The following is a 22,907-nucleotide window of genomic DNA, read 5'->3' as shown; positions in this document are numbered from 1 at the left end:
CATCCCATGAATGCACTAACTTCATTGTGGTTCACTTGATGCAATGAATAGACAGGTTTTGTTTCAATGCCCCGATATTCTGCCCATAGTTGCCACACCGTGGGATTTTTCTGTGAGCAGCCTTGAACTTTGTAAACCACACCTCTAAGTCCATATAGTGGGCAATCCCTCTCTTCCACACTGCTATAGACGGGGGTTGTGGCCTTCCACACTAGTACTATATCTTGTTTTGCCAGAGTCAGACCCAGAAACAATAGCGATACTTTGAATGTATTGCCGGCGATATGTAGAAGAGTACGTTTCGGGTCCATCGGAACAGACCAGGACAGAACTTTGCCCAAACTGGTTGTCACCCCATGCAAGAAATAGACAAATGCAGGACAGTCCATACCGTATGTAAAAACATCTCAGCCGTAGTGCTACATCTAAGACAGGTCGGGAGGCAATCATTACCATCCGCGAAAGTCAGTGGTGTGTAAAATACGCCCTGTGGAGGTATTTGAGCTGAATCAATTTATTTCTGGCAGCAATAGCCGCCTCTCAAGGCAATCCTAGTGACTCAGTCCAACCCTCGTTCTCCAGAGTACCCACATCAGCCTCCCAAGCCACCCAAAGATGACCAAACGCATTGGGACAGTTGGAGATAAGTCTTTATTATATCTTCGCAATCTTGTGGTCGCTCAGGTCACCCATAATAAGTTTGCCCTTCAATGGATTAAATTCTGGAAGGTTGGTCAAGGATGCAATGTAAGGGGTCAGTGCATGGCGGAGCTGAAGGTACCAATGGACCTGACTACGATGGAGCCGATACTCCTCCTGTAGGGTCTGGAAAGACTAAAGGACTGTGCCGCTCATAACATCTCTCAAACTAGAGCTACTGATTAGGTTCCATTTCCGAAAGCCCTCCTGCACGGCCACCTGCGATAGCAGATGGCCCTGCCAAAGCTATGTCCACTCTGTCTGTCTCCCCCACCGTTCCATCTGTCGGAGAGAATATTGCCACTGATTAACACCCACCCAAGTCGTCAGAGGAAGTTCACCACCATCACTCCCGTTATATAAGTAGGAGACAAGAGGGGTGTCCCCCATCATCCACTTCGTGGTCACCCTAGACGTTGTATCACCAGTAATTGATGATCAGTAAATGAGGCGCATGATAATATGCTTTCATACCTGCTGTAGCGACACCCCTACAATAAGTGGATAGAAAACATTTGCTGAGGGCAATTTGAGGTGTGCTTAGATCAATAAGAGAGAGAGGACTAGATAGGCTAGACCGTATCCCCTGGATTATATATGTACATATCAATAAGGGCTAGCTAGTTTAAGAAGGGTATAGGAAACTCAGGTAGGTACGTCAAGAAACAACAACAGATGGATAAGGAAAAGCACTGTCTTCCTTATAAAGCCCTCACCCACCGACCTAGTCGGTGGCATGCTTCATCATCGGGCCCACCACAGTGGCACCGAATGTGCCCCGGGTGTGCTTCAACGCCAGGTGACTGCGGAGCTGGTATGTTGCTGAGTGTGCAGTGAAAAGGGTGAGAGAAGTGAAGTTTTAAAAGCTATACAGAAGGTCCCAGCACCCGAGGGTTACTTATCTTTAATGAACTGGGCCTCTGTTAGCGGATAAAAAGGCAAGAAGACGTAGATTGGAGTGCTGATTATGACCTCCAACGTCTAGTGCGGTCTACATGTTTCAGCCAGTGCCTTGTGAATTTTAAGCTGGCTTTCCTCAGGACCAATGGAAATGTGAAAAAGTGCAAATTAAATAACAATAAACTTAAATTTTAGGTGATTGTGTGGTCTTTTAGCTATGTGTGGCGCACGCTAAGGCGCTATAGCTGTTAGAGGGGGATTCCCTCAAGCTTGATCTGTTTTATCTTGTAAAAAGCTTCTAGGGTCGTCTGGCAGAGAAAGAGACCGAGTATTTCGGTCTGGTTCCTCCTTGGACCTATTCGTCCTTCCGCCGCGCCCGATATGTTTTTTATCCGCTAACAGAGGCCCAGTTCATTAACCACTTGGATGCTAAGGCTATTTTAGATCTTTAATGCAATTTCCATTGAAACCAATGGAAACTCCATGACGAGCTGGGCTCGTCATGAGCGTCGAAGGGGTTAAAGATAAGTAACCCTCGGGTGCTGGGACCTTCTGTATGGCTTTTAAAACTTCACTTCTCTCACCCTTTTCACTGCACACTCAGCAACATACCAGCTCCGCAGTCACCTGGCGTTGAAGCACACCCGGGGCACATTCGGTGCCACTGTGGTGGGCCCGATGATGAAGCATGCCACCGACTAGGTCGGTGGGTGAGGGCTTTATAAGGAAGACAGTGCTTTTCCTTATCCAATTTGAGGTGTCCCATCTTCCCAACGAAAGGCAGTGAGAATAGAATTCAATTTACGGACCCAGTGCTGCGGAATATCGTATGGGAAATTCCACAGTTGATAAAGGAATCGGGGTAACAACACCATTTGTAAAATGGCAGACCTACTAGTCAGGGCAAAGGCAAGACTGACCAGACCCGAACATCCTGCCACAGGTAAGTCAACACAGGCACCAAATTACTTGTCCACACCAGCATCACATCAGAGGAATCAAAGACACCCTAATATTTGAACCCACCCAAGGAAATCCGCAATTGCCATGCCCAACTAAAGTCCTGTGGTCAGGCACCAGTCAAAAACACAGTAGATTTAGATACATTAATATAAAGGCCCGAAGCTTCCTCAAAAATAAGCATAATTTCTATGATTCAGGCCCCTGAGTTATCCTGTGAGGAAGAAACAAATATCGTCAGCGTACAAAACTATTCTGTCAGCGAGTTCGTAAGAGAACCCATTGGGCCCCCGGGCCTGCCCAGGATGCAGTCATGCCAGGGCTGACAAAACCTCCTCCCTGGTGAGCGCCCTTTCCAGCAAGTCACAGTCTACAGACGAGAAGGTCTTAAAGGGAAGAGCATGTAAAGTCCACTATTGGTTCCTGTGACAACACCTTCTTACGAGTATGTATGTCTTTGAAATGGGCAGCAAAACTACCAGCTATAGCCCTGGGATTGGTGAGTAACGAGACAGATGGATCTCAGATAAGAGGAATGGAGGATGAATGATAAGTACCTTGGCATAGACTATGCAACATTTTAATCGATTTGTCTCCCCATTGATATATGCAGCTTTGGGCTACCTGCCAGGACTACTTGTCCTCGTCCAGCAGATGTTTCTGATATTGTTGCTATAGGAGACCCAATTGTCTATGTGCTGTCTGCCCATCATACCGATAACTCCACATATCTAGATCTGTCACTCGGCAGTCAAGGTCCAGCAAATCTTTCGCCCATCGCTATTGCTCCACTGTAGAATAGCTGAGATGATCCCCCGAAGTGTGGGTTTCAAAGCTTTTCATAGTGTTGCGTGGGATGTTCACTGAACCTGCATTAGGTGTAAAATATTCCTCAATGAGGTGCTCCATGTGTACTCTATATTCTTGATTTTGTAGATTCCAATTTTAAATACACCAGCAAAGAGCTGGGCGCTGACAGCCCATACAGAGTCAAAAGATCCCCGTAGAATGATCTGAAAGTCCCCGCATCAGAACAGTGGCATCTGAGACTCTATGTAGGGAGGGCTGCGGGACAAAAAAGTAATCAAGGTGGGAAAAGAAACCCTGGGCAGCAAGAAAGAATGTATAGCCCCTTCTAGAGGTATGGTATGTCTTCCAGACATCCACCAGACCTAAAGCAGATATGAATGATGACAGGTGGGTTTTGCCAGACTCCAGGGGTACTCCATGTTGGAGCCAGCAGTCCGCAGTGGTCCATGACACCATTCCAGTCTCCATCCAACACCATGAGCCCCCCGGGGGAGCTTCACCCATAAACCTGTTAACAGGTTTAGAAAGGACTGGCTAAGGGGAAGGGGTGTAGACACAAAGAAATGTAAGAGATTCCCCATATAACATTCTTGTCACAGCCGTGTATCTACACTGTAGATCCATCCACGTCTTAGAATGAAAGACAAGAGTGTAGCAAATCAAGTCAACTATGGGACTTTGTTACCAAGGAGGTGGGTCTCCTGAAGTAATAAAACATCCGCCACTACCCTCCTAGAACATTTCAGAGCCATCCCCACTTGCTCTTATCAAGTAGACCATTAAAATTCCATGTCTTCACATGTGGTTGGTCTGTGGAACTGTCCACCAGTAGATCAGTATTGGTGAACAGTCAAAATATCGACTACAAAATATCGACTGGACACAATATCGAGTTTTAAATATCAAATGGACAAAATATCGACTGGACAGAATATAGACATCAAAAATATCGTTTATAAGGTAAGTAATGTAATATCGAATGTTAAAAATATAGACATTTAAAATATCGAAGTATATAATATAGGTTAATAAAATTATCTATTTTTTGATAATATTGAATTTTTATAGTGTTTTTTATGTTATTATATGTGTTAAAAGTGTGTATTTATGGTATAAATAATTTTAATTAATGAAATTTTAATTTTTTAATTTTTGCGTAATATAATTCTGTAGCGGGTTGTGGGTTTATAGGGGAATAGGGTGGGAAGTAATTTAATTATAATTAATCAAAGATGTAAATTTATTTATTGTTATTCATTGTTAATTATTTGTTAATTAATTTATATTTGGTAATTAATTAACTTTTAATTGGCAATTCATTTTAATTAATTGATTAATTGCTAATTATGTTAATTTCAGTAATTTATTTTCTGTAGCGGGTTGTGGGTTTATAGGGGAATAGGGTGGGAAGTAATTTAATTATAATTAATTAAATATGTACATTTATTTATTGTTATTCATTTTTAATTAATTGTTAATTAATTTATATTTGGCAATTAATTAGCTTTTAAATGCTAATTAATTTTATTTAATTGATTAATTGCTAATTATGTTAATTTAATAATTTATTTTCTGTAGTGGGTTGTGGGTTTATAGGGGAATAGGATGGGAAGTAATTTATTTATAATTAATTAAATAAACAATTTTTTTAATTGTATTTAATTTGAATTTATTGTAAATTAATTTTTAAATGTTAAATTATTAATTGTTAATTTGTAATTAATTTGTATTAATAGTTAAATAATTTTAATAATTAAATTTAATTTGTAATTTTAATTGATTAATTATTATATTATTTTAAATTCGTAATTACTTTTAATTAATTTTGATAGATATTAATTTATATTTATTGAAATAATATATGAAGTATTTAATTTCCCTACTGTTGCACTCTCTGGAGTGGGAATAGTAATTTTTACCTCTACCCTATCCAACGCTTTCCCTACTGTTGCACTCACTGGAGTGAGAATAGTAATTTTTACCCCTACGCTATCCAACGCTTTCCTCACTGTTGCACCCACTGGAGTGGGAATAGTAATTTTTACTGCTACGCTATCCAACGCTTTCCCTACTGTTGCACTCTTTGGAGTTTGAATAGTAATTTTTACCCCTAAGCTATCCAACGCTTTCCTACTGTTGCACCTACTGGAGTGGGAATAGTAATTTTTACCCCTACGTTATCCAACGCTTTCCCTACTGTTGCACTTACTGGAGTGGGAATAGTAATTTTTACCCCTACGCTATCCAACGCTTTCCCTACTGTTGCACCCACTGGAGTGGGAATAGTAATTTTTACCTCTACGCTATGCAACGCTTTCCCTACTGTTGCACTCCTTGGAGTGGAAATAGTAATTTAAACCCCTACGCTATCCAACGCTTTCCCTACTGTTGCACTCTTTGGAGTGGGAATAGTAATTTTTACCCCTACGCTATCCAACGCTTTCCCTACTGTTGCACTCTTTGGAGTGGGAATAGTAATTTTAACCCCTACGCTATCCAACGCTTTCCCTACTGTTGCACTATTTGGAGTGGGAATAGTAATTTTTACCCCTACGCTATCCAACGCTTTCCCTACTGTTGCAACCACTGGAGTGGGAATAGTAATTTTTACCTGTACGCTATCCAACGCTTTCTCTACTGTTGCACTCTTTGGAGTGGGAATAGTAATTTTTACCCCTACGCTATCCAACGCTTTCCCTACTGTTGCACCCACTGGAGTGGGAATAGTATTTTTTACCCCTACGCTATCCAACACTTTCCCTACTGTTGCACCCACTGGAGTGGGAATAGTAATTTTTACCCCTACGCTATCCAACACTTTCCCTACTGTTGCACTCACTGGAGTGGGAATAGTAATTTTAACCCCTACGCTATCCAACGCTTTCCCTACTGTTGCACCCACTGGAGTGGAAATAGTAATTTTTACCCCTACGCTATCCAACGCTTTCCTCACTGCTGCACCCATTGGAGTGGGAATAGTCATTTTTACCCCTACGCTATCCAACGCTTTCCCTACAGTTGCACTCTGTGAAGTGGGAATAGTATTTTTTACACTTATGCTATCGTACGGTAATAATATTGGATATTATTTAATTATATTATGTTAATATATATATATGTTTTAACAAATATGATTGTAAATTTTTTTTTATAACTTTCATTAATTATGTAATTATTATACATTAATTTAAGTAATTTTAAGTATATTTTAGTAATTAATTTTTTATTTTAATTTAATTTAACACTGTTTTTAATAAAGTCGATATTTTTTAAAACTATATTTTTTTAAACGATATTTTGTACTCGATATTTTTGTACTGACCTGTTTGTAGATACAAACTCGATATTTTGTGTGTAGATATTTTTTCCTCGATATTTTTGCTAGTCGATATTCTGTCAGTCGATAATATGTCAGTGATCCATCAGTATTGATGTATTAAGGCATTAATCCCAGCAGGTGAAGTGTGTAATGAGAGAAGTGTGCAGCAGGTATGTCTAATAAAAATAATAAATATGATAATAATAACAACACTAACAAGCCCCCTCCACTCCCCCCCATAATTCGAGAACAGGAGGTATCTTTTGCAAGGCAGACCATCGCACAACAGGGAGCCCTGGCAGGCCAGTCCCAATAGATCCACATATCCAAAATGAATAAGCAACTGGGGAAGTCAAATATACCATCCTCAAAGTCTTATGGTCACAAATAGTATGAAGCACATCAAAGTTCGTGGGAAAACCACAAGGATCAAGTTCTCCCATCAACATTACTTAGGAGGTTGAGTCACTGACAGCTGCAATTTCGCGGGTTTGCCACCTGCAGACAGGGCACATTGTCTTGCCAGGAGTTCCTCCATGTGGAATGATACATATTGCTTCACTTTGCTGGGGTTTGCAGAGGTCGGTTATGTCTGTCCCCTAGGGATCAGTCGGAAGGTATGCACGGCAGAGTGTGTGACTTTCAGTGAACTTTCTCATCAGTCCATTGATAAACTTCCTCAGACTTTTAAAAGAAAAGTGACTTTGACTGATATATGACCCCAACTTAGCTGTATAGAGTAGCATGTATTGGATATTGAGTTCACAGAGTCGCTGTTTAGCTGCCAAGTAAGACTGCCATTGTTACTGCACCATCTTGGTATAATCTGGGAACATCATGATAGTTTGAGACAGTTACATAATTTTGGCTTGGAGACGGGAATATTTGAGGATGGTGTCTCTAGCCATCTAATTTAAGAGCTTTGCAATAGCAGGTCTGGGCCGAGCCCAGGGAGGGGGGGCTGTACCAAAGCTCTGTTAGCCCATTTGACAGCAAAGCTGGAAGACGGGGCATCTGAGGGCATCAGAGAGCAAAGCCATTGATTAAAAACACTCCATAGAGGGGCCCTCACGCCCCTCGTGGAAGTCAACTAACCTCAAGATGTTGTGGCGGGCCCTGCCCTCCGCGTCTTCCACTCTTGCCACCAGCTCCCTAGTCACAGCTGTAAGTTTGGTCACTGTCTGTTGCAAGGTGTTAACATAGTCTTTCACACCAGAGACTCTGGTTTCCATTTCAGTAATCCACTTGTTGGCTTTTCTTAGATCCTTGGGGAGCAGTGTGACATCAGTGCCAACCACACTAATTTTGGCATCAGGCATGGCTTATGATTGTGTGATAGCAGCCGGGAGCACTGCATTGTCTGGAATCAAGTGATGTTGTCTGCATGCCCCAGTTAGAGTGGAGGGCATCCCAGTTTGGGTGTACTTATCAAGGGTGCTTTGTATGGAGCAGGAGGGAGCCTTTTTTACCCATGATGGTGAAGGCAGCAAGGAAAATAGCAGTCTTGTCAACACACTTCTTGCCACTACAAGTGACCCGCTAACCCCCCACCACAACCTAGCGTGGGAGGCGGTACGAGCACTCAGGGTCTATGGCCCCTTTGTCTGCAGAAATATGGTGCCCTCCACGAAAGCCCAGAGAGGAGGCTGAGAGGTTCAAGAGTAGAACCACGGGTGTGTACTGCTGCAAACCGCACCGCGACTTGGCTTGGCCATCTCCACCATGACAAGTCCTCCCCTCAGCACGACCCCCTAATGAGGCAACACACCAGCACAACAGATGGGCCCAATGAGAGGAAACGGCAAAATTCACAGTGAACCCTAGGCACCAGGCCACACAACCAGCAATGTAAAACAGGGACCTCAGAGGCGCACCGCTTGAACCATCTGAACTCCTGAACACCACAGGGACTACCTCCTCATCAACCACAGATGTTGCCAGAGAACTGCGTGAAATAATGGGCCTGTGCGGGGCAACTTTTGTCTCCCTCATTGCACACACCAAGGCCACGAAGTGTCAGAAAGTCCTAGGTTGTGCTGTAAGCTCAGAAGAAATTATCAATCCCAACAGTGGATGTTGTAGTATTCTCTATGTTCGGGAGGGAGCAAGGATCACCACACAACTTATAATAGTGGCAGTCGTAAATGGCCTCCGCTTGAGGTCTTCATACCAAACAACATTCTGGGGCCTGCTGCCTCCTTACTAATAGCCACCTCTCTCACCATGTGGGAGGTAATGGGTTTGGTGCAGGTGCCGCACCTCACCCCCCCCCCCCCCAAAGCATATGGAAGGTGGCCCCGGGGCAGTTGTCATTCCCAGGCCACACCATGGGACTGAACGAAGCAGCCATCCAAGGCAGATGGACCACAACAGCACCTGTGTTCAGGAGGGGTGGTGGACTTTGTGTCCCTGTAGCAACGGAGGTGGAGGGGCCAAACAATGTGCTCTGAGACTGCACCTCATATATCCGCTGTGCAATATCACTGAACTGTGGTCCGCTCTATCTGCTATGGCCCGAGCCACGCTGCTGCGTCCTCCAGCCCACAAAGGCCACACCTGCCAATCCAGAAGCCGTGGGGGACCCAAGCCCAGCAATATCATGCCCCAACCACTACAGCCATCGGGCAGGACCGCAACAATCAGGTTAGCTAGGTTGTCTATCCAATGTGTGCCAGGAGGATGACGGATTATTAGTAACCGTATGGAGTGGGGTTACAACATGCCCGCCAATACAATATCGACATTCAAGCCACCCCTGTATATGAATATTGCATAAGGGTTCTCCATTGCACCTACTCCCCAAATCCACAGCCAAATTTGAGTTTTCGATGTGCATTATGTCACTTAGGTGAGTTGCCTATCTCTCTCATCGTGTAAGTTAAATCCAGAAGTTTGGGACAGGCCCCTTCATGCTTATGTTTTGACAGAATGTCATGTTCACAAACATTGTGGACAGAGTTTTCTACCATACCCCTTTATAAAACCTTTACAAATAGTCTGTTACAGTAACGTGGATTTGCAACCATTACAGTACACCTATCATTAGGTTTACCCAGAGCTGTTTCCTCACATATAAGTTAATGAATGAATGGAATTTGTAAGATAAAGGATGAGTTATGACCACTGAGGACATTCCCATCACTGTACTTATTGTTTGAGCTTGTATTTTGTCAGGCCTGACAAGAGAATCTATATGCCGCTGAAATGTATACCTTGACATCTGCAATAGCCAGATGCCATTTAGGCCTTCATTATGGGTTGCCTCTCAATTCCTAAGGGCCAGTAACAGCAGTTTCTGATACCATCAGAATCATAAGGTCTGCCGGAATACTGTGGGTCTTTTTACTTTCAACCAGACGGTTCAGGTGCCAGAGTCACCCAACATCTCTGTGTGAATACATGAAGGAACATTAAGAATTACCAGGGGAATCAGACCTGGTAATTCCCCATTTTCCTCCAGCAATTTCTCATTTGTTAGTGGACTCTCAGGGTCCAACTTGTGATGGGTGGGAGTCTTTCTTCCCCACCCCACCCAGAGTTACCAATATCCCCATATTGTTAAGTCTGGGAGTGGGGTACATCAGACCTACTTATAATGTGGGAAATGATCTTCCCAGATTGCTCTCTGAAGAGTGGAAGACTATCCAGCCTGACTGGCTCAATTTTTCAACTAAAAGGATGCACTGCTCACTGAATGGCAGTGGGCATCTGTCCTTCTGCCTGCCTTTGGGACTATAAACCACTCGTCAAACATCTTTAGGACTTGGATGGTTGTCAGCTGTTGGTGTACCCAGGATGTAGAGCTGCAGGAGACCCACGTCGTCCTCGCTAGGAATGAGGAGAATTATCCTACTTAAGCTCTGCTGAATTTACCTGGGGTTGGTGCCTTGTGCTGTGTCAAAGACAGAAGCAATCCCATGGAGATTAAAGAAATGATGCAACACTTTAAAGGTTTTACTACCCCTCATCATGAGACCAGAGTTAAACTGCTGAAGAACCATGCTTAATGACTGATGTTGCTCCCAAACATCTGCTGAACCATTTGAAACCCTCATCTCAGATGGGAGACTGACTATGAAGTTGACTGCTACATGTGCATCAAAACTGTCACTATTCTGCCTTCCCTGCACTGACCTGCTATTTATTAATGTTGTTGATCATCTGACTTTGCAAAGTGTGGTGCTCCAATACCCAGTTTTCTAGTCAATCCGGAGATGCGTTGTGGTCTGTTCTGAGTCTCTCAATGCCTTGTGGTTGGCATATCTCCACAATTCCCATAGTTAAAAAACCCACACTCTGGAAAAGTGTACTCTTTCTGTGTAGTTAACATTGACATTAGTCTAACATTTTTGTTTGCCAGGTCTGTGCTGTCTAATATTCGCAGTTCTTTAGCGTCATTAACCTTACTCAGTACTGAAGAGATACAAAGTAACCCATTGCGACAGGATTGCGATCCCAACATTTGGATAATGAATTTGTTTACAGCATTGGGAACAATAGCCATTTGTGAACCTTGTGTATTCCCGTCTGTACTGGTTTGGTGTGTTGCCATTCCAGGTATGGTTAGAGCTCCACAACAATTACAGCATAACAAGCATTATAGCTTCATGAGTAATACATGTAGTACTTACTCATAGCTCTATAGTGTGATTATCATCTGCCTTAGTGGATTACTAATTTCCACATGGAATTACCATTCTCAATGTGAGATTACAGGCTAATTATATCATATTATGTTAAATTGTGTAATCTGTTTTGTTAAATTTCTATTTTCTGGTTACTCTCTACATTGTAAATATATTTCATATACATGAGATGTTAACTTTGTTGTGAAACTCAACATTGCCTATACATTCATTCTCTATAGCAACTGTGAAAACTGTGTTGTACTTTACCTTGACTTGCCCAAACATATCACTTATGTCCTTTCTGCGCATCCACCTTACTTGTAGGGTCAAAGGGGGGTTATAGCTATGGGCCAGTTTGTGTGGAAGACTTGTATATTTGAACTTGGGGGCCCCAGACCCCAGACGTCTCTCTTAGGAAAGTTCAGTGACCTCCTAAGACTATGTGCTTGGAGAAACTGGTTTGACAACTGAGAAGAAGGAAAAACAGGGGGGTGGTTAGACAGAGATATGTTGTGAAACAAAGATGAAAGTTGAAGAGGACTCAAGGTAAAAAGAAAAGACTCAAGGGTGCTGTAAGAGTAGAGAACAGCATGGGATGCAACAAATGAAAGTGCCGTAGACAGGATCAGAAACTGGCATGGGGGCATCAAGAAGGGATCAGAGGTTCCTCTTGCTAATATACAATGTTAGACAGTGGCATAAGGGTGCCATAAAACCTAAAGCATGCAAAGAAGATTTGCCCTGAATTCTACGGTTTGGAAGTAAAACAACAGCTATAATTGGGGTGCAATGTTTCATTACTCTCCAGTGCCACTACACCTGATGAACTATTAATAGCTGCATGGCGGAATTCAGAATCTAACCAGCCTACAATTGTTATAGGGAACAGTACTTGCAGAAAAAGGCAAAAAGTAATTGGTAATACTTGAATCAGTCTTAACCACTAGAAAGAGCTGTGGACACATTCCACACCATCCTTTTATGCTCACATTGCAATCATAGTGATCAACCATAAGCAAATCAGACTTGGCCCACTTGAAACAGGACAATCCAGCATGAACTGCTCAGCCATAAATGGGTGGAAATACAAGAGAGCCCAGACTTAGTATATTTCTGCTTGCTTGCACTATAGTGTCTACATCAATAATAATGGATCTAATAAACCCACATTGCAATGCGACTGATAATTAGCATAGAAAAAAATGACTTCGGAAGCAGTGTTCCAAAGTTCTAGGTTACAATTGTACACTGGCTGATAACACCTCAGTCAATTTATAGCTGACTAGCAGCCCGTCCCGACGTTGTCCGAGTATGAAATAGAATGTGTGTAATGTATGTATTTGGCAAGGGCAATTTATTTGAAAATGTCGCAGTAGACAAAAAATTTTGTTTTATTAGAATAGGGACGGAGAAGGCCCAGCTTCAGCCCTGGTTGATGTTAGCAGGCGTGTGTAATTGGTGTAGTGATCCTCTGCCTGTAGTGATCCTCTGCCTGAGCCCGGCTACAGCCCTGGTTGATGTTAGCAGGCGCGTGTAATGTCGTTGGATGAGAGAGTTATCAGCCGCGGGTAAATCCGTTTAATGAGAGAGTTGAAGGACAGCAAGGAGAGGCTGCAGTAATTGTCCCCGCAGACACGCTCATTTGCGTGTTCCCCCGCTTGAGGCCCAAATGCAGGCCTGTTTGATGTTAGCAGGCGCGTGTTCCACCGCTTGAGGCCCAGCTGCAGCCCTGGTTGATGTTATCAGGCGCGTGTAATTTCGTTGAATGAGAGAGTTCAGTAACAGCGCGCAGGAGAGGCTGCAGTAACGTTACTTACCAGGCCTCCAGGTGAACGCGTTTGTCACGCCCCCAGCACACGGCTACAGCAGACGATCTTCTGATTAATGTACGACCCACATGGCATGAAGGGTGGAACGTAGCACACGCCCCAGTGTTTCTCACGCCCCCATCGTGCCCCTTGATGCGGTGCAATTGCGTTCACATGGCATGAAGGCCGAACACACGCCCCCAGCGTTTCTCACACCCCCAGCGTTTCTCACACCCCCAGCGTGCCCCTTGATGCTGCGCAGCAACGTAATTGTCGCTTGTATGTACGACTCACATGGCATGAAGGGCAGACACACGCCCCCAGTGTTTGTCACGCCCCCAGCGTTTGTCATGCCCCCAGTCCACGCCCACAGCACAACGCAGACACGCCCACAAGGGACTACTTTGCTGGCACGGTTCTTTTACCTTTTAAATGTATAGAGGAGTTGGCCTAACGGCTAAGGCGCTCGACTTCGGACCTGAGGATCTGGGTTCGAGTCTTGGTAACGATGCCAAACATCCTGTGATTCTGGGCAAATCACTTAATCTCCCCGTGCCTAACAAAAATGAATGTGTGTCCTCATGTAACGTAACTGGTGCTATAAGCGCTCTGATACCTGATTCAGTTCGTGTCAAGTTCGCGCTATATAAAACTCTGCAAAAAAAAAAAAATAATGTGGTGGCCGTCTGCATAGCCTATATCCTTCTGCTGCAACTGCCCTTTCCAATGCTGTATTGGGTGTTGTGATTGGTGCTGTGGTTACTGAGAGTACCCGCCTCAAAGGTTTGGGCTCTCTCTTTATAATATTAGTTTGGATTGGTAGAATGCACGGTATTGATGCCTCAAACGTCTTTAATTTTTAATAGTTGTATTTCTTTATTGCCTTTACCTAGCCCTCTAATATAGAAATCTGCAATTGTAATACCATGAAAACATAAGAAATCAATGTGATCTTAAATTACGAAATATATTTTGTATAGATGTCGACCCATTTGCAGCTTTTCAACGCACACCTTCCCTCCAGCCATGAAAGGCTGGACAAATCATTGAACTTTGAATACCCAAAAATATGCACCTTCTGTTTTTGGTATGGTCCCAGGATATTGTGGTCAAAATATCGTCTGATATAAGTATAATGTCTTAAATTTTGTTTGCAGATATTGCTCATTAGAATTAATATAAGAAAATTTACACGAAATCGAATTTTTGTAAACGGTTTTTAGTGTACAATATTTTTGTCAGATGATTCTTTTAACAATGATAGTCTGACATACAACTATCTCTATCCTCTCCTTCGAAAGTGAAGAAACAACATTCATTGAAAACTTCCACATTTTGGATGCAATGCATTCAAAAGTGATCTGAATTCGAACTAGTAAGTAGAATCACAAATGAATAGTATTAGATGAATAGAGAAATCTTCTATTAAATATTCAAAGGCTAGAGAGGAATGTAACAAAATTTCCAGCAAATCCCTGAGCTGTGATTGTATATGGAATAATTTACGTTAATTCTTCTTACAAACACAAGTGTGAAGGTGAAGCTTGGAAAAATCCATGAATACACCATGGTTGAGGGATATGTCTGGAATTACCTACTCTTACACATTTAATCAATAAATGTTCTACTAATCAAGGTTTGTTGACGTATGTCATTGATACTCCACATTGTCTCTTCCCCTTTACTTGTCTAGTACATAAATTATCAATATCTCAATATATGACAGCTATATTGTTGACATACGTAACATTGTACTATTTATAGCTAGAAATATATATTAGCTGTCCTTACTAATGTTACTGAATTTATGGTTACCTTTGTTTCTGAGCAAATTGTATTCACTACTATCAGAAAATAATACATTTTTAAAAATGAATATCTACACATTGCAGTTCAAGACATTCCAATGTTCCGATCCAATACAGCTTGAGACGCAATTTATAAAATATAGATTTTTAACTATTAGATTTGTGAATGCGAGGCTTGCGAATCCCCATCAAGTCTCCTGGTTTCTCGGATCGTGCGGAAGGAGGCCTGCGGGAACAAGAATAGGGACCAGTATCGGCTCCCGCTCCCTTATAGTTGACTTTCAGCTGTGGCTAATGCCGTGACATTATAGTTTGCAAGTATTTGGTCCTTTCGGGGGTGGGTGGGGGGGGAGTGAGTCCTTCTCCTTCTGGGTTTCTTTTCGTAGACTAGTTGGGTGGTAGGGCGACAGGCACACTGCAAGTTTATGGGGCTTTTTAGTCTTCCGCAGGGGTGCGGGGTGGGGGGTGAGACGGATAGGGCATGTTTGGGGAAAGGGGGGTTTTGGTTTGAGTTTTATTGTTGTTATTTGCAAGGTGAAGACAATACGAACTCCTGTTTTTGGATGTTGCTTAGGATGTGGAGCGGGGGTGGGGCTGGATGCGGGGATGGGGGGTAGAGGACTTCGAATATTGTGTTGGAATGTAAACGGGTTGGGGGACGGGATCAAGAGGGGTGTAGTGTTGCAGTTGTTGAAACAGTTGTCTCCTGATGTCGTTTTATTACAGGAGACGCATTTGCTCGGCAACAAGTGCTATGCTCTAAATAGGCGTGGCTATCGTCTTGTGGCGCACTCCGGCTTCACTTCGGGCTCCAGAGGGGCGGGTATTGTAGTCCGGACTTCCCTCCCCCTGGCCATTGATGATGTCATGCTTGACGATAGGGGAAGATATGCCGCCATTGTTGGGCGTTGGGAGGGGAAGGTTGTTGTTTTGCTTTCTGTATACGTGCCCCCGGGCCTCCAAGCCACCACGTTTGCCGATCTGAGTGGGGTTATCCTGGGACTTCCCGAGGGCTTACTTGTAGTTGGTGGTGACTTCAATTCCGTGGTTTCTGGGTTGTGTGATCGCTACCCTCCCCGGGACCTTCCGAGGGCCCAGTCTTGGTTGAGTGGCTTTCTGGAGACCCTGGGGCTAACTGATTGCTGGCGCTTGCTCCACCCGGGGCAGTCGCAGTATACTTTCCACTCTGGTGCCCACGGCAGTCTCTCGAGACTGGACCATATTCTTATTCCCTCTTCCCAAGCCTCCGCCATACAGGAAGTAAAGCATCTTGCACGAGGCATTTCGGACCACTCTCCGATTTGGTTAGTTGTGGATGCACAACGGGGTTCGGCGGGCCGCGTGGCTCCGATCAACCCCTGGTATCTCCGGGATCCCAAGGTCAGGGCCGAACTGATTAAAACACACGATCACTATTTTGCTGAGAATGTGGGTTCTGTTTCCTCCCCAGTTTCTCTGTGGGAGGCTTACAAAACTGTCATTCGTGGCCAAGCTCTTTCTTTGATCGGCAGCGTCAAGTGGGCCAACCGTGCTGAAGTGGTTCGTGTCGAGGGTGAAATCACTGCTCTGGAGGGAGACTTGGAATCTGGGGTCACCACGGAGGGGCTGCATCTGCTGGAGTTGAAGCAGTATGAATACAGGGCTCTGGTCACGGATGCTGCTAAGGAAATGGGTAGGGAGCAACAGGGACGTCTGTATGATATGGGTGACAAAGCTGGTAAGCTGCTTGCTTGGCTGGATAAAAGGGAGAATGCGAGCCGGGTTGTTCCTGTGATTGTTGCCGCGAATGGGGAAAGTTACACTGACCCTGTTGATATTGTTACATGCTTTGCCGAATACTTCCAGGAAGTGTACTCCCCAGTGCCTGATAGATCCGAACAGGACTCCCACTTGCTTTTACGAGATATTGCACTTCCCCGTTTGTCTGATATTGACAGGGGCGCTTTGGATGTGCTGCCTACTGTGGAGGAGATTGCTGCTGCCGTCCGTTCGGTCCGATCTGGCAAGGCGTCGGGCCCAAATGGACTTCCCATTGAGCTCTACAAACTTCGCCCAGATACGCTAGCCCCGCACTTGCGCTTGATGTTCCTCGAATCTTTGAAGGTGGGTTCCCTCCCCCATGACCAAAGACTGGCCTCTATAGTCGTTATTCACAAGGAAGGAAAACCACGAGATCGCTGTGCCTCTTTTAGACCTATCTCGTTGATTAACGCCGAACCTAAGATCCTGGCCAAAATGCTAGCTACGCGTTTGGCTACTGTCATGGGGGACTTGGTTCACCCGGATCAATCCGGTTTTATACCGCATCGCAATATGGCGCTTAATCTTCGACGTTTGCATGGCGTCCCAGCGCGAGCTGGGACGTTGCGTGAGCCCGCCATTTTGGTGTCTTTGGACGCCACTATGGCATTTGATACAATAGAATGGCCGTACTTGTGGGCGGTTCTTGTAAAGTTTGGTTTCGGTCCGGAGTTCATTAAGTGGGTAAAACTGCTATACACTGATCCCTTGGCTCAAGTAGTTGTTAATGGACATGTCTCCGCTCCCTTTACACTTGGCAGGGGTACACGACAGGGCTGTCCTTTGTCCCCGCTTTTGTTTGCTCTCGCCTTGGAACCACTGGCGGCCTGGTTGAGGTGGGAACCGTCTCTGAGGGGCATTGGATGGAATTCGGAGCTTGAGGACCGTGTGTCTCTCTATGCGGATGATATTCTGCTATATCTAACGTCACCTCGAAAATCCCTCATTGTTTTGTTTGATGTCTTGTCATCTTTTCGCAAGAACTCGGGTCTCGTCATTAACTGGTCGAAGTCCTGTATATATGTCCTATCGGGAGACACTCCCCTTCTGCCGCGAGGCTGCCCCATCGCGGTCGTGCAAGACGGATTTACCTATCTAGGCATCTTTATCACTCTGCAGCCTGCTCTGCGTTTTGACCGAAATCTGCTGCCCCCTCTCCAACGCCTCCGGGCAGATGTTATTGCTTGGGGTAAACTGCCTCTCTCCCCTCTGGGAAGGGCAGCATTGTTTAAAATGATGTCACTGCCCCGTTTCCTCTACGTACTGCAGAATACACTTGACATAGTGCCAACTAAATATTTTCGTGAGATTGAGAGCTTGCAGAGGCAATTGGTGTGGGGGGGAAGATCTCGTATTGCTATTGCTAAATTGACAGTCCCGTGGTACGATGGTGGTATTGCTCTACCTGATATCCGTCGTTACTATTGGGCGTCCCAATTGGGGGCGATAAATCATTGTATGTACGGCCCTTCACTGACTCCAGCTTTCGCACTGGACAAATGGCTTTTGCCTGGGGGTGATTACTATAGAGCTCTTTACTCCAGACCTGTTCCCGGAATGTAACGGGTCCCACCAGGACAGCTGTCCAAGTATGGCGCCATGCCTCAATGGCGTTAGGCTGGACTGATAAATTGACTCGCGCCACTCCACTGTATGCCTCCGATAGGCTCTGGTCTCTTTGGCAATCGAAGGGATTTGATAGATGGGATTTGATAGGTATCAGCAAGGTGAACGACGTATGGGCTGGAGGGAGAATGAAGACGTTTGACGAACTGAAAACTGAATACGGTCTGAATGATCGCAAATTTTTTCGCTATGCCCAGGTCCGTCACGCGGTCCTATCTGTTTTCCCCTCGGGCACGGACATACCGGAAGCGTCCCCACTTGAGGACAGAATACTGGACGGGCACGTCCCGGACAGTACGATTTCGCTCATTTATAAAAAATTGATTAATTCCAGGTCCGATCTCTTGTGTCACCTTAGAGAGAGTTGGACTAGCGACGGACTAGAGCTCGACGATGAAGATTGGCAGGCGGCGATCTCCTCCCCCAAAGAGGTGGCCATCCCGGCGCGCCTCAGATTTGTACAGCTCAAAATCCTCCATAGAGTGTACGTGACTGGTCCCCGCTTGGTACACATGGGCTTTTCTGTTGATGGCCTGTGCCGGCGTGGCTGTGGTCTCGTGGGCACATTCCTACATATAATATGGGAGTGTCCCGAGATAGTGCGATTTTGGTCTCGTGTGCATGAAGTGATGAGTGAGGTTACGGGTGTGCGGTCGGTGCCGGAGGCTAGGAGATGCTTGCTGAATGTATGGGAGCCGAATGACTACAATGTACCGCAGCTCCGATGGGTGACCCTGGGTAATATGATCGCCAAGAGGGATATTGCCCAATTATGGGGTGCTCAGGGACCGCCCAGGGTTCGGCAATGGAAACAAAACATGGATTGGTGCATGTTCAGGGAAAAAACTGTGTATATTTCTCGAGGTACGCCCCGTAAATGGGGGAAGATATGGACTCAATGGAACTCTTACCGTGGCGATATATGTACCCCCCCTCTCCCGGAATTGGATATCGACCTGACGTCCCCACAACCCAATGATTCCTCCACTTGATGCTATATATTGAACCGTTGAACTGCTGTTGCTCCCACTGCCCCCCCCCGAAATTCCTTACTGAGATATTGTATGACCACTTGTACACTCTCCCCACTCCTCCCACATGATGCAACCCTGTAAAGAAATGTTGTTGTCTTATTTCTCTTTGTTCCTTGCAAAGTTGTCTGTGTTCTTTAAAATTAATAAAATGTTTTTATAAAAAAAAAAAAGTCTCCTGGTTTCAAAAATAACCAGCTCATGTGACAGGAGATCCTGCTGCAACATCAGGAACCAAAATAATTTTAGGATAAACTGAGAATTTGTGATGAGTAAGTAAAATTCACAGTGACTCATGATGAGCTGTCAAAACCTAGACTCATCAAAGTCTAAAATTTCAATACAATACAATACATTATATTAGGCTAAAAAGGACACGGGTTGACTGTCTTCAGCCATGGAGAAGACTTTCTTGGGGCAAATCACTAAACTGAATCTTGACCAGAGTACACTTGATTTTGAAGGTCACATACATCTTAACATTTTGCCATGATTTAGTACAAGCTGAACATGTTCTTCAGTGACATCTGGCACAGTTACATACCTCAGCTTTCCCGATATATGGACCCGGATATTGGAGATGTGACTACTACAACCAGATGTAGAGATAGTGGGCCTTCCAGAGCCATCACTGCCCAAGGCTAAGTCTACTGTGATGGAGAGGCCCTCCACCTTGAGGTCGAAAGAACCATGGTCTTTTCTAGTAAAGGAAGACAAAAGGCAAACCTTAAATCCTCAAATAAACTAGTAAACTGTCCAGTGATAGTTAATGATTGAACTTTGAGGCATACTTCAACAAACAATGCCAGCACGTGTTGAGTAGTTGAACACATTTTCATCTATACTAAATCATATTAAGCAGCAGATTTAAAATCTTTATTGCAAACATTGTTCAGTATGATTGGTGTGCATCAGTACCTGGATTTACTTGAGGTGTCCAATCATTGTTTGGTGCTCTTGTGTGCTTTGAAGCAGCAGGAACCTTGCTATCATTTTAAAACGATATTTTTTTAATGTATATGCTATTTTTACAGATCGGTGTAATGACTTTCAAAAAGACAAAAAAACTCATTGTTTAATTGGTTATTTCATACCTCCTGTTTCTTTCCATTTTATTTTTCTGCAAATTGTGCTCTCTAGCAGTTATTCACCTGGGAGCCCTTTATCTTGTTAAGTACCTCATATAATGGGCCATATGCATCAACACATTTTCCCATAGACACAGAATGGGCAAAACCCTTTGATGCATCTGGCCCTATAGTGCCTGATCATAAATGGGCCGGGAAACAAGGGACTATTAATTGTATCTCATTATTAATGATACCCCTAGGGTATGTTATTTATCTGGTGTGCTACATAGTGCCTATTATGGGTTACATGGGAATAACATGTGGATATTGTCGTTTAATGCACCAAAATCTGCATGGTACAGTAAATACCCTACACATTGCCCTAGTTAAATTTCGGCAGGTTTGACAAATAAAATATTTCATACATCCAATAATTATTGGATGTGATAAATACCTCCCAACTCATAATTCCAACCTGTGCTCAAACAGGGTTTTACATACGAGTCGGATTACACCGACCCACCCGTAATCAGGCCCATGGATTCTTTGACTATCAAACATGTTTTGTATTTTTTTTGTAACATCTCTGAACTCAACATGAGGCAGAAATACTTAACTGTACAAATACAGGAAATTAAGAAAAGCCTTTAATGAAATTGCAAAAAGAAAATAAGGGTGCGTATACAGCCCGTGGACTGTTGAATACAACCCTCGACAAAAGATCAGTCACAAGACAACAAATAGCAAACCACCAGCTGGTAAAGCTCAGTCATTCGTTAGGGCTATATGGAAAATAGTGAGTTGAAATGTACTAAAGGTAGTCTGTGTGTCAAATAAATGTTTCCAACAGGCAAAGTGCATTGTGCAATTCATATTACATTGCACATAGGAGTGTCGGGAATAAAACCAAGCACCATTCTCATAAATTTGATTCAGATGGCAATGTATCAATGGTTTGCAACTGCAAATCTTGTCGCAAGCAATTAAACACATACCAACATCTGACTTAGGGTGCTATTCCATTCAATGGAAGTTGCCCAATGGGATAGCTTCCAATTGTGAATGTTTGCAGGTGGCCTTGAGAAGAATTGGCAGGAGGAATGACAGAGAGAGGTTACTAGACAGGCAGTGCACCAGACCTCTCCTGACATGTTGTCTTAGTGTCTGAACCCAGTGCACTGAGGGGAGCGGGTGAGGCAGTGCTCTGCTTTTTGCGCTGAGGAACAAGCTGAGAGTCCTGACAGGTAGCAGTGGAGGAACGGCTCATGCGAGCCTCGGGATCAAGGCAGGAGAACTGCGGGCTTCGGATGTGGTTCCACTGTCGCATTACAAGGGCGGAACTGTCTGCATCGTGAGCCAAGTCAACAGCTCGATTGAATGGAGCGATGCTGCAACAACTTGGTCCCAGGCCCTGGAAATCCCTGGTGGGTGGCAGAGTGGGCAGAGGTCTTATGGTCTTTTGGCCTCTGGACGCTTTGAAGTGTTCATATGCGTAACCGCTGGTGCGCTCAGACTATAGCAGTATGGTGTGGGACGGTCTTTCCCCTCGTAGAGATCCCATCAAGGTTTCCCCTCTCAAGTGAGGAGCTAGTTCAACAGTAAAGACTCCAAGACTCTTGGTGTGCTTGTGATTGTTTAAATTGTTTAAATGATAAAAGCTCTGGCTCCCCAATTTGCTGTGCTCTTGCACCTGTCAAAACCCCCACAACAGCAAGAAAAGGAGTCAGAGGAGACATGGGGGATATAGGAAATATCTATGACTCTGACGGTCTTTTGGATGATTTATGGTGACAGTAGATACCATTCCAGTGGTGCTCGTTTTGCTGGATGCCGAGAAGGGCTTTGATCTTGTAAACTGGAGGTGTTTATTTTGAATTTTCCATCCCAGTTTTCCAGATCTATTCAGTTACTATATCAAGTGGCGACCGCACAGTTAATAATTCCTTGCAGTGGCAAATCACCCTAAATCGAGGTCCCTGTCAAGGCTGCCCTCTTTACCCCTTATTATTAGCCCGTTTTATTGAGCCTTTGGCCCAATCCATCTACCAAGACATCAATATTGTATTCCCCCATCCCACGGGCACAAAAATAAGGTTATGTGCAGATGATATAGCCCTATTTTTAACCTGACAGCTTTTCATTATTAATGGGGCCTTGCAGTCACTTTAAACCTCCACGATTATAGGGGGATATAAAATTATATAAAATGAATGAAGCAAAAACTGAATGTTTGCTGTTTAATGCCTCTCCAGATGTCCTGCCTACAGTTCCGAAAGTTCTGAAGGAAAACTATAGAGTAGATCCAAAAAGGTATTTCTTTGGGGGGTGTTTTATTCAGAGGAGCCAGAGGAAGTTTTAGCAACAATTTTAAACCGTTAATGAGAAAGATTATTAACTTGTTAGAAATAGGGTGAAGATTTCCATTATCACCTATCAGTCGGATTGACT

The 22,907-nt window shown here is 44.1% G+C and overlaps 1 protein-coding gene across 1 annotated transcript in view; it reads right to left on the bottom strand.

The window, feature by feature from the left end:
* The window catches only part of LOC144768456 (bactericidal permeability-increasing protein-like), a 347,712-nt gene that overhangs the window by 278,324 nt on the left and 46,481 nt on the right, over window positions 1-22,907 (bottom strand). Inside the window, exon 4 of the mRNA XM_078652124.1 lies at window positions 19,934-20,089. Coding sequence (XP_078508250.1) covers window positions 19,934-20,089 — 156 coding nt within the window. The remainder of the gene's footprint in view (window positions 1-19,933; window positions 20,090-22,907) is intronic.

This window comes from Lissotriton helveticus, chromosome 7 (genome assembly GCF_964261635.1).
Source record: "Lissotriton helveticus chromosome 7, aLisHel1.1, whole genome shotgun sequence".
Taxonomy (NCBI): domain Eukaryota; kingdom Metazoa; phylum Chordata; class Amphibia; order Caudata; family Salamandridae; genus Lissotriton; species Lissotriton helveticus.
This window is presented reverse-complemented; position numbering and strand designations above follow the sequence as displayed.